Here is a 13,643-nt window from a genome sequence, read left to right on the forward strand (position 1 = left end):
AAGGAGAACACGCTCCATGCATCTCGCCCGGCTGGTTACCATAAGCTTGGTCCTGGGATAATCCAAATGACCGAGATCATTGGATATAGTTTCCTAGGAATCCCATTATATTGGAACTCCATGGAAAGCCAAGGACAAGGTTGGGATCGAATTCATTCGGTTCCCAGTTAAGGGCCAGAAGGCCTCATTAAAGGTAACTGCTTCTGGCAACCAGCCGTGCTAAAATGCACATAGCATGCTGGAATTAGAAGAATGCAAAGAGACAGCATGATCACTAATAGAGCAGTACTAGGTACTGATCTTAAAAGCAAAGCAGCTTATCTATTTGCTATGTAGGGCTATCTTAGTCTTATGATAGCTACAGTGAGGGGGTGCAAGTATTCTTGACGCCTCCGGGGCATCCGGCAAGCCGCCGGCATGCCGGAGCTCGCTCCAGCATAGATTCTAGCACTAGAACAGACAATTTTCAAAGTCAGTTAGATACCAGGATGGCGGCCGCCGGCACAACGGCGGCACGCCGGCAGGGAGCGGCGGCTCCGGCAGCCGGAGGATGCCAGGTTGGTGACTGGGGTAAGGATGGTACAGGTAGTATCGGGTTGCCGGCAGTATATGCCGGCACTCCGGAGATCGACCGGCAAGCGGACGATTAGATAGGAGTAGGAGAGCCGCCGGTAGTAGCCGGCGGCAGCCGGCAGTCCCTCGGTACACGGGGGGCTGGCGGCAAGGGTAGGGAAGTCACCAAGAGGGAGGCAGGTATTGCCGACAGTAGAGGCGGCAAGAGACCGGCACCCGGATAGATAGAGAGACAGGGGGAGGGGGGAAAGGATGCAGGAAGTACCGTCAGGGTTCCAGACATCCCTCCCCCTCCCTGAGAGGGTGTACCCATGATAGAGACAGGCTCTAGCATCCATAAGCAGGGGTCACTAGGGACCGGGAGCAGGTAGCCCAAGGGAGGACTAGGGAACACCCAAAAGGGGGGGGGGGAGACTCCCCTATGCAGAACTACACTAGTAACTAACCTTATAGGACACTATGAAGGTATATGTACCAGAGCGGACAGCACAGGGAAGCTCGGGTAGCCCTACTCATCCACCCTAAGGAGGATTTGTAGGACAGGGGACAGATGAGTATAAACTAACCTAAGCATAGGCTAGGCTATACAAGAGATAGGTGGGGAGGGAGAAGAGAGAGGTCTTCCCAGGAAGGGTTTCTGTACCAGAGCGGCCACTAAGGGAAGGGAGGACACTCCCTAACCTAAGATCAGGCTGATCGGCTAAAACGGTGCAAGAGTACAGTTTCAGCATGGAACAGAGAAACCTTCCTAACCCGACCTAGAGCAGGGCTAAAAGTCCTGAACTAGGCAAGGAAGAAGACATATCGCTATCGCAGGAAAGTCATAGACTATCCTAGCCATAGAGGTAGGCTAGCCTAACCTCACTCTCAGACGCAATCCTAAAGGGGGTTCATTCCTTTAGGGAGGACTGAGAGGCGATATATATATACTCTATTAGACAATTAATCCCTTTACTCAGAAAAGGGATCAAGGCTAAATAGAGGGAATGCCAAGGCAGGGGATGAAGGAAGCATATAGGGGTCCTAAGGTTAGGTTAGGCTAGAAAGAATCACTGACTAGCCTATCCCCTATATGGTCCCTGAAGGCGAAAACATTTGCATCACTAGTCAAAAGTATTGTAAAATAATAATGCCACTATCTTCATAACTTAGTCTAGGATCACTAATAAATCATGCATGAACACTTGTATGTAGGCTCCTGGCCTGGGGGCTATAGTAGCCGACTGGTATGAGGTCAATCGATGACCGATAAAAAGCGTCTAAACACGATATAAAAGTTCCTAGCTATGAAGACTAAATAAACTAATGTATTCGATTAGTATATAATGCCGGAAGCGTTGTTGTGGCTAACTAAATAAGACATGCAAAACAACAACGACGCCATAAAATGGCGGGTCCGGTAGAGGCACAGCTCTGCCACAAAACATCAATTATTTCGCAAAATAATATTTACTTTACGGCCAGAGCTTAATTAAACAATACTGGAACCTTGTACTCAACTTTCCAGAAGAAGGCGAGGCTGAAGGTAACGACATAGCGAAGATGCAAAGCGATAAAGTTAACACAAGGGAAAATCCGTCTAAGGAGGGCAGCTACTAAACAAAGGATAAAGACGCGCGTGACGTCATTAGAGCAATGGCGTCCGTTTGTTTACGTCTCGAGTATCAGTAGTAGCCACGAGTGAGATTAGCTGTGGAACGGCTCCCAGCTATTCTCAGTCCTTACACACCGAAGCATTAACTCTGTTCGGGGTGGAGATAGCTATGTGGCACGTTCAGACATGCGTGTCCCCTGTTGTTTTACGATGTCTTAAAGGGAAACCTTTGAGATACTCGCTCCAGAAGTTAGAATTCTGTGATAACCTGTGGTTAAATTCTCTGGGAATATCTTAGTAGTCTTATACCCAAGGAAGCTACCAAACAGGAACCTTCCATCAGGACGCCATGGCTTGAGCCCAAAAACCCTGCATCAATTGACTAAAATGAGATCACCATTTAATTGCTTAATTCAGTTGTTTTCATTTGTGGCCTACTGAACTTACTGTGCATGTGTTGTTTGCATTCTCTTTTGGCAGATGTTCAGGTTTTGTATGACGTAATCGTCAGTTGATTTTTTAATCACTTTTTAACCCTCTGCTTCAGTTCCAGCATGACTGCTATTGTAAAATATCTTCCACAGGGGAATTCAATCTATCTCCAAATTCAAAGCAATTTCATCTATTTTGGTATTTGTTAAAACAAGCTCCATTCAGTATGTAGCTATTGTTGCTCATCTGAAACTCAAAAACATAGCATCAAAATAATTACCTATATAGCTGGTGTTTGCAGAACAGAGGAACAATGAGATGATATTTATTTGCCAGTGAATCGAGCCACGGTGGAGTATTTGAGGTACTGATATGAATAATAAGTAATTAGGATACAGTACTTTAATTTCACGCTACTTTTATGAATATATATTTTTCCAAAAGGTTGTCTTTAGTTTATTATGCCTCTTGGACCATTAATATTGCAGTAAATCACTCATTCTTGGTGTTTCCCATCCAAAACCCTAGTTTCCCACTGGGATCCCCCATAATTGCCGTTATATTTTATTGGGGGGTGTAAAGGAAATAAATTTTCTGAAAATTCATAAACTGATGGTTTGTTACAATATTCATGGTCAGAAATGGATAAAACACAAGATAATGATTAGGAAAATATATATGGTTCATGTATTTGACTAGTAATTAAAGTAGCCTACCATATATTTACCTAATAAAGAATATTTTCTCAATAGTTCTCGGTGAACCTGGCTCATCTGGAATATTACCTTGTGCATTTTTCTTGGTTACTAAATTCACAAATGTAAATCTTCTAAATAAGTTCCTTGTCTAGAGAGCCATTAAAGTATAAGGAAACTTATTTTTGTGAGATATCCCAATAAGTTGAAGTAAATTTTTTCTTCTTTTTGTTGTTGGGGTATTAAAGCCAACACTTGTTGTTGGCACGGGCCTTTCCCTTGGTTGGCCCGTAGTTTTTCTTTTTGTTTTAAGTTCTCTTAAATGTTCACCGAGACAACTTATTTTTGCAGTTTCTGAGATTTTATAGACAAATGGCTAGATTTTGCTTCGTGCCAAAAAAGTTTCCCATTTAATGTGGAGACTATTACCCTTTTACAAAATCTTATAGGCTAATCAATAGTAGATTATATCGTTGTTCATGAATAGTTAACCCTGGATAGGTACGGTGGGTCGTTCGCGACCCCGAGCGTCAAAAAAAAACAGGTTTTTCTCACGTGACTCACCCCCGTGACTGAATCTGTGGGTGATCGACCTGCAGGAGGTGTCTCCCCTACACGCTCTAGTAGTGTCCAGATGTGCATTGCTGTAGCTGTACTCCTTCCCCGATTTCTGAGACGCGTCGGGGTCGAGCGCGACCGAGTTTAGCCTTCTAAGGTAATTTGCATAATTATCAAAGTTATTACGTATTATGAAATTGTCGTAGAATGGTGCAACTTGTATAGGTTATCAGTTGTGGAAAGTCTTGGTGGATTGTTTGGCTACCATGTGCATGATTTTTTTTTTAGTTAAAATGTCGTTCATCACCACGAGGACCATTTTACCGCGAGTGCCCCTTTTTTATTTTTTTTCATTTTTTTGCCAAGTCATTTTTCCGTAAGATATTGCCAAATAGTGTCGTAAAACTTTTGCTTGTTTAGTGTTGGAAAGTGTGTCTAGATGATCTGGCTACCCATGCGTGACTTTGTTTTTGTCAGATACGACATAGTTATTGGTATATTGGGTATTTAACTGCGGTTACCAATTTGTTTTTTTTCAATATTTGTAAAAATTACTACGTAGTAAGGAATTGCCGTATATTATTCATTTTTTTTTCATGTTTATGTGTTAGAAAGTGTGCCTTGATGGTTGGGCTAACACGTGCATGTCTTTTTTTTTATCTGAGATGCCGTATATTAGAATGTCGGGCATTTTACCGCGAGTGCCCCTTTTTCATTTTTTTTCATTTTTTTGCCAAGTCATTTTTCCGTAAGATATTGCCAAATAGTGTCGTAAAACTTTTGTTTTTTTTAGTGTTGGAAAGTGTGTCTAGATGATCTGGCTACCCTTGCGTGATTTTGTTTTTGTCAGATACGACGTAGTTATTGGTATATTGGGTATTTAACTGCGGTTGCCAATTTGTTTTTTTTTTCAATATTTGTAAAAATTTACTACGTAGTAAGGAATTTCCGTATATTATTGATTATTTTTTTCATGTTTATGTGTTAGAAAGTGTGCCTTGATGGTTGGGCTAACACGTGCATGTCTTTTTTTTATATGAGATGCCGTATATTAGAATGTTGGGCATTTTTCCGCGAGTGCCCCTTTTTATTTGTTTTGCATTTTTTTGCTTAGTCATGTTACCGTAAGGAATTGGCAAGTAGTGTCGCAAAACTTATATTTTTATAGTGTTGGAAAGTGTTTCTAGATGATCTGGCTACCCATGCCTATTTTTTTTTAGCCAGATATGGCGTATATATAAGTATGTGTTCGATTTTCCTGTGATTGCCATTTTTTCGTTTTTTCCCATTTCTTTCAAAATTACTACGTACTAAGGAACTATCACAGAGTAATGATTCATTTAGATGTTTATTTGTCGGAAAATGTGCCTTGATGGTTTGCCTAGCACGTGGCTGAATTTTTTTTTTTCTGAAATGCCGTATATTAGAATGTAAGCCATTTTTCCGCGAGTGCCCCTTTTTATTTGTTTTGCATTTTTTTGCTTAGTCATGTTACCGTAAGGAATTGGCAAGTAGTGTCGCAAAACTTATATTTTTATAGTGTTGGAAAGTGTTTCTAGATGATCTGGCTACCCATGCCTATCTTTTTTTTTAGCCAGATATGGCGTATATATAGGTATGTGTTCGATTTTCCGGTGATTGCCATTTTTTCGTTTTTTCCCAATTCTTTCAAAATTACTACGTACTAAGGAACTATCACAGAGTAATGATTCCTCTAGATGTTTATTTGTCGGAAAATTTTGTTTACTTCTTTTTTGATTGAATATCATCAAATTTTTTTAGCTAAAATATTATATTGTTTTACATTTTTTTTTTCGATTTTATTTCCCTTCAAAAAATTTTTTTTGGGTCAGAATTTTAATTTTATACTCGTAAAATAATCGACAATTATCCAGCAACCCACCATACAATTTTTATGCATATCCAATAATAATTAGATTAGTAAATAACACCTTGAAATTGACATACCCTTCCTACATTTCAAGTGGCAGATTAGGGAGTCTGAGTCAGTGTGGTTGGCGGCCATTTTGTGGACATATCCGAAGCGTAAGTTGCCCTATCTATATATATTCTTGTTCCCTATAGAATTTGTGATATTTTGGTATATTTTTACCTGCATAAATATCATATTATATATTAAATATATTTATTTTTTTACAAAATTTCTAAGTACTCAAAAAATTACCTTTAGATATGGCCCCTGATATAAATGTAATTTACAAAATAATGAAGATTTTTTTACATATTTCTATTTTAGGATAACATGTTTATTCCCTAAAAAAATTAGCCACTTCCTATTTCATTTGGGTACCCAAAAAAATTCATGAAATTTGGACAAATTTTTTTGGCCAAAAAAAGTTACCCTTTTTTTCTCATTTCAGATCTTCACCTCCATGGGTCTGACTTCATCCAAAATACATCAAGATGTGTCCTAAACATTCAAGAATCAATTCCTAAAAGGATTTGTGTATATATGTATCAACTTTTTTTTATGAATTTTTATGTCAGGTCTTTTTCTTTTCTACTTAATTTTTTAAAATATTTATAATAAATAGTTTTTCTGCAGATGAGTAGTATTTATCTTTACAGTTGTTTTAAGCATTCATTGAAGTTTTTTTTGGCAAAAGAAAAAAGGAGGTTACTGCAAAAACTGATTTTTCAAGAATTTTGTTTGGCGTCGGGGTCGTTCGCGTCCGAGTATACCCTTAAAGGGGTGTCCGAGGAGCGTACCTATCCAGGGTTAAATTTCTTACAGAGTAAACAAAAGAAAATTTTTGAATACAGGAGAATTAGAATTCACTTAAAATGATCTAATTTGCAGAATCTTTAAAAGGAAATTTAGACTGTCAATCTTAATTTGGAAGTTTATAGGCATGAATAAATCAACAATGTGATTACAAATTATTTTGAGATATGACTAAAGTTGCATAAGTCTAGCATATGTGTCGATCTAGTTACACAATAATTTCTGTTCAGATATTTCATCTTATTGTGTAGGTTTAAACAGAAGTAACTCAACATACATGCTAGATGGAATTAAATTTTTATTGGATATCCAGAGTTATTTCATAGTTAGATTTGCTGCATTTTGTTCAAAGAATATTTTGGTAATCAAGTTTTACCAATCCCAGTACCAAGTCCTACATCCCAAATCTCATATCACTTGTAAGGATTAGTCATGATTAGTAATTTACATGACAGGCTATTCAATGAATTTTTGTTACATATTTGGAATTGGTAATATTTTCATGCCTTAATATATTAATCATGGTATTCTAGTCAAGAATTTTAATCAATGTCAAGGCAGTAAGTCTTTGTTTGAAGGTTGTAATTCTGGACGTACCAGGTCTTACCTGTCCAGTTGCTAACCCTAATCTGACTTGTAAGTCGAGTATAATTCCAGTCGGTAAGTGTTCTGAATGTTCACGGCAAAAACAGATTCGAGATCCTCTTGCAGAGCTTCAAATTCTTCATTTACATTAGATCCTTCGGTTGCTAAACCCTTGCATTCACGCATTTCTAGTCACTCTTTTAGACAAATTGAATGCGAGGCAGAAGATTCCGATAGTAGTCTGGTTCCTAGTATCCCCACTCTCTAAAGCCAGAAGTCTTAAGCAACCTCATATTTCATAGGTGGATGGCATTGCATATCATATCATACTGTATGGGTAAATGAAATTAAAAGGTTCAATAAAAATTGGGAATAGAAGGAAAGGATCAAACATAGAAGAAAACTTACTTTTAGTTTAAGGGGAAATGCAAGAACCACTAGAGGAGTTAGTCTAGGGTTTGAAACAAGGAAAGTTAAGCCTGAAATATTGCCCTGAATCAACAACTTATTGGTCTGAGCTTGGTGTAACTTATTTTCTTCACAGTTGAGAATGTGTTCAATCATTCTACTTTTTTAATTTCCTATAGTTATCAGAAGGGATTAGGGTGATACGGGATACGATGTTAATTTTCTAAAGGTTGTCGTTTTTAAAAGATCTTATAGATATAACCGTTTTCTTTTACTGTTAATAGGCTACTCTTGGTGTCACAAAAATATCAATAAAAAATTAATGTTTCATCTTCATACTCTTAGGGTACAATTATAATACCATTGCCAAGTTGCCAACTTTATGTGAGCATATGAATATAATATATTCATCCATCGAATGACGTCAGAAACTCTTTTCGGAGTTATTACTTATCCAACTCACACAATTTTGTATGTTGACACTCAAATATCATACAAACGTGTAATTTAAATTTTTCCAAAAATCTCAAATAGGTAACTGTATACATGCTACACGTGGCTAAATGCCAATAGCACTTTTCTTAATGAAATTCCTTCAAGCACAATAATATTTTACGTTCTCAAAAAAAAAAAAAAAAAAAAAAAAAAAAAAAAAAAAAAAAAAAGCACGAGAAAGGCACATCTAATATGCACATAAGCAGTTTCAAGAATACAATGATTAAAAAAAAAACTACCTATCACTAGCGAATTTAGCTGTATAAGCGTCTGACCCGCAACATCTCATCATCCTCCAATAGAACAAGTGGAGAACTAGCTACCTTATGAGGTGTCACATAATCGACCCTTGCAGGGTGAGAATGTAAAGAATAAGGGAGCAGAGATTGAGGGTGCACACCGTGAGGGACAGCAGGGAGCTTCCCTAAACTACAAATTGGCGGAGGCACCTATGACCTGTAGTATGATGGACATGCCACTGGAATGTGGTTTGGTAGAAGCACCACTAACTTGCTGTATGTCAGATGCATTTCGTGCAACCCTGCACGGTATGGAGGCAGACAGGCCTTACTAACTCGCACTCTTGTCTTGTTGATGATGGCTCGCCACACTAACATGCTGCCATTCTAGCCTGGGAATGAAATTAAGACATTGAACTTGGTGACCATCCCTCACCTGACAGACCACTGTCAATGACACTATTGGAGAATATTTAATCAACATACCTTGGTCTTCACGAAGTCGTGGCCCTTGAGACATAAGTGGAAGGTCAGACTTGGTTGCAAGAAGCAGAGCAATGTAGGATGTAATGTAAGTCGATGGTATGATGTCAGGTGATCTTCACGATGGAGCACGCTCAGGAGATTACTCTGGAGAATGCTCTATAAACCTCAGAGGTATGTAACCTGAGAACTCACTTTGAGATCCTAGGTCAGAAATAAAGAGCTGGTCATAAGAGTCCAGAGCGCTGGAGGGTTATGAAATCAATGCGCTTCTCAGACGGGAATTTCTGAAGTCAGAGGAGAAGATCTAGAGTTCTTCGTCTCCTTTTACCCTGAAGCAGTCAAAGGAGAATGATTTTGTTTAGATTTCTTCTTCTAGCATACGGGAAATTTCTTCCATTGGGAGGACGACAACTCCCTAGAAAAATCACAAGGGGATTCTGAGGAGCATCAACATACCCTACATGTTGGACACACAAGACGAGGATCAACTTCCACGCAACTCATGAAAGTCTCACACAGACGTCCTTCCACACCAGGACAAGTCCTTATTACACACTTCACACTTATTTTAAAAGATGAGAGAAAACAATTAGTACAAAATTAATGAAAACTTCAATGGCCACGATGGATGTCTGAATCTCAGCACAGCCAGAGTTAAAGTTGTTCCCCGACTCAAGCAAAACCCTGTCGACCTGACACATGGGAGAGTAGGACATGCCATATTGGGTGCTAGATCCTCGATGATTCTTCATCGGCCATACAAGCTTGCGGGCTAGAGTATACCATTTTAAATGGCAAAGATTTGTTTTCATGTAGGAACAAATTGATAACAAGTAATAAGTAATAGAAGGATTTAAATTTTCAAATATGAACATGAAATTGATGTTTTATTTGTACAAAGTGGTAGATATAATAAGAGAAATTTTCCTTAATTTCCCAACCATAGAAAAAAAATATTGGTTTTATGCATGTATGGTCTAGTGATAATGATTTATTGCTGGATAAGAGCCGAAGTGTTACAATATAATATGCATATTCCGGAGAAAATCCAGTTCTTTGGAATTATACACAAAAAGTGATTTTAATCACCAATTTGAAATCTAAAAATCCATAGACATATCTATTTACTGCACAACTAAGAAACATGTTCCTGGTTAAACATTGTATGTTACGCATCATAAGAGAAATTTCACTCCAAAGAACTGGCCAATGATAACCTCACACAATGAATCTAAAAAGGCTAAAGTTGAGTTGTACTTATGGATAGAGGTTACCAATACTAGCCCGACACAAAATCACCTGTATGTAGCTTCATTATAAACTCAGAATGAAATACCATAAATGTTTACAAAAATACAGTTAATATATTATAATTCTATAACATTACACTTATTGCAAAAATGTACATTGTTCGATAGCCTTAATATTTGCTCTTCAACACTTAGCGGCATATATGTTTAGAAATTTTCAACAGAAAACAATAATATCATTTCACAATATGTATACTTATTACACCAGTCTTTCTTTTATGAGGGGAACTATCATGAATTTATTATTTAGAAGCAGAGTTTCCAAGTATTAATTGATTATAATAGCTTCTATGGAATGTTGTGAGTTCAAATATAATTTGTACTCCTACATAAGTTTTATGGAAAACATTTCCATGCTATAGTGTATAAAACCTTTTGAGTACTAGTAAAAAAGAATAATTTTATATAAAATTAAAGACTTATAGGATAAAATTCTTTCTTATTTTATCCTTATACTTGACTAAGCAAGCATATCTGTATTCACAGCCAATTAATAAATACAGCACCGTGACTTAATAACAATCTCGAAGATGTTTGTCGTCTGAATCTTGGGATTCTACTTTACATCCCTCTAGAAGAATATCATCTAGGAGTGACAACAAGTTAATTTTGGTCATATTATCTGAAAAAAAAAATGTTTTAAAGAAAGGTATTAACAATTATATTATTAGAATCCACATCATTTGTAATATTAATAACAAGATTGTACAATCCAATTCTGTATAACATCTAGCAAGTAGAATAAATATGAAATTTTTTATGAAGCTGCTGAAGATCAGCATAATTAATTTTCAATAAAATATATCTTTTCCTTTTAATCAGCTTTTGTGCATCTATGCAATAAAAACCTTAATTCAAGAACCTTGTGAGTGATGCTTAAATAAATCTCCTTCAAGCTTTAGTTGCTTTTAGTCTCTCTTATGGGGTTTGGATGTAGGATGTATGTATTGGAAAACCATGCATGCATTGGAAAAATAATAATTTTTGGACAAAAATTAATTGTTTCAGTACTTACTCAATATTCATGTGCTCTTCATTAAAGAAGGGAGAGCTTGACTGATGTATAAAAAAAAAATGGCCATGTCGTATGTAAGAAGGTAAGCAGTGCTGGCATATAAATTTGGCAAGGATATTGTGTTCTCTTACACTCACCATCATTTTGACAACTTCCTTTCTATGATTAGTTATATATAGAATAAAAAAAAAATATAATCATAGTAAGCGTTGAGGTTGATGTGGACTTGAATAGTTCTATATTCATCATAAAATACAGTACAGTAGTACAGCCCTTCAATTGACATTAGCGACAATGAACTTCTCAATAATGACACTGGATAACTTATCTTATTTCAAAAAAAAGATGTGACTTCCACACAAACTGGAATAGCTATTCAATCATTAATAAGGTAATTGCTTAACAACAGGTGGTGCGAGGGGAAGCCCGTCCATCTGTCTGTCACAGACAAACCACTGTCAACTTTTATCACAATCTACATGGATATATTGTTACTGCAGTCTTACACTGTTGGATCTTTTTCTTACTGTTTGTTATAATTTTCTTTTGTTTGTCAGCACCCTCTCTTGTGACAATGCAAGAACATCAAACAGTAAAAAAATTGTGTAACAAAGTCGGCAATCCTTTATCGCGGGTTCCTTCTTTGCGGTTTCAGTTTTATGCGACCAAGAACAACAAAATACCTATTAAATGAAAATTCTCATATTCGCGATAAAATTCACGCTGTGCGATGATTTCAAATAGCCCGCGCTCCTTTACACTGGGAGTGCTTTACGCCACTATCCAACTTTTCACCTAGCTGGTCCTAGCTCTCTGTATAATGTGAATCCATTTACTGTGGTAAAAATTTACAGCTATATTTGAAATAAACCGGACTTTGATTAAACTGGTGCTCCACTTAACTGTATCCAATAATAATGCATGTAACATTTATATTTTAGTATCGTATTTATAATTAAAAACATAGCGAATTATAATTTTATGTATTGTTTATATTCAAATCAGCTGATCAACCTTGCGAAGTCCTTCAACTTCAAATTTGGGATTGAATAACTCCCTTATTATTAAGGCATATTTACTAAAAGAAACAATTATTACTTGATCTATTATTTTCCAATTAGCATACTAATTTCAAAAGTTTTATTTGAAATATTTCTTTCATATTTTATTTACTTGTGCTGTTGAGTTAAATCGCATAACATTAGCCGTACTTTCATTCGTGTTGCTGATGCACGATATTCTATAGTTTTTAGCTCTGTGGGGCTTGATTATAAAGGTTAAGAAATTATTTATTACGACTCCGTCAGTGAGTATTCAATAGAGACTTTGCAAAGAAACAAAGATTTCATTTGAGAGAGAGAGAGAGAGAGAGAGAGAGAGAGAGAGAGAGAGAGAGAGAGAGAGAGAGAGAGAGAGAGAGAGAGAGAGAGAGAGAGAGACTGATGAACAGTAATCAAATGCACTGTTTTTTTCTTGGTCCTTCAAAAGAAAGCTGTATTTCCGTTGAAGAAAGTATAAAAATAAAAGAATTTGCGAGTTTCAGCAATGATTGCAACTTTGTTAATGAGATTATATAAGCACACCGTCTACCTCCATCTTGGCAAAATACGTACAGCTACGAAGCCGGTGGTTTTCAACCTGTGGGGGCCATAAGCCACTGGTGGGTCATGGCGGGTTCTGAGTGGGGCCATGACACAAGCATCTTTAAAATAATATTTAACAGTGCAAAATCTAGAAATGATGACACAAAATTTTCTTCTATTTTTCTCATGAAACGTGGCAGATGGTAAAAATCTAAAAGTTTTTATGAGGAATATATATGATATGGGTTTACTGCATTTATTGATAAGGTTGTAGCAAAGGGTCAGAGTGTTTTTTGCCAGAAAGTACTTGGTAATGATTCCTTGATGCCCTCAAAACTGAAAAATCCTCTTGACAAGACTTACCATAAACATTTTGGTAAAGACGTGAATTTCTTCAAACGTTATGAATGTAGCTTATAATGAATGAAACTGGACTCAAGTGGGGGATTTCAGACGCAAAGTAGGAATGTACTCGAGACTTCATGTGAGGTACCACTTGAAATAGCTAAAAGGAAAAACCTCATAAAATATCTTATAAAACCTTGTGCTTTAAAGATGGTTAACTTTGTTTTGGGGGGTGATAGTGAGAATAAAATTCAGCAAATATCACTCTCTGACAACACAGTATAAAGACGCATCAAAGACATGTTTATTGGTATAAAAGAACAAGTGATCAAGGAGATAAAAGATGCTGGCTTATTTGCTCTGCAATTAGATGATCCCACTGATGTTTCATCTTATTCAAAACTTCTTGTATTTACTAGATACGTTTATAAGGGAAAATTTATAGAGGAATTTCTTTTCTGTACGCCACTTGAAACTACCACCAAAGGTGAAGATATAATGAAAGAGGTAACAAATTATTGCTGCTAGTTAGGCCTATCTTGAAAGAGTGTGTGTGCAGTGTGTACTGACGGGTCAGCT

General features: G+C 36.8%; 1 protein-coding gene across 1 annotated transcript in view; it reads right to left on the reverse strand.

Moving 5' to 3' along the window:
• Positions 1 to 9,685: 9,685 nt before the first annotated feature.
• LOC137653989 (BRCA1-associated ATM activator 1) overlaps positions 9,686 to 13,643 on the reverse strand; it is a 379,147-nt gene continuing 375,189 nt past the window's right edge. The window contains exon 22 of the mRNA XM_068387628.1: positions 9,686 to 10,743. Within this exon, the coding sequence (XP_068243729.1) occupies positions 10,634 to 10,743 (110 nt within the window). The 3' untranslated portion in view covers positions 9,686 to 10,633. The remainder of the gene's footprint in view (positions 10,744 to 13,643) is intronic.

This window comes from Palaemon carinicauda, chromosome 1 (assembly GCF_036898095.1).
Source record: "Palaemon carinicauda isolate YSFRI2023 chromosome 1, ASM3689809v2, whole genome shotgun sequence".
NCBI lineage: Eukaryota > Metazoa > Arthropoda > Malacostraca > Decapoda > Palaemonidae > Palaemon > Palaemon carinicauda.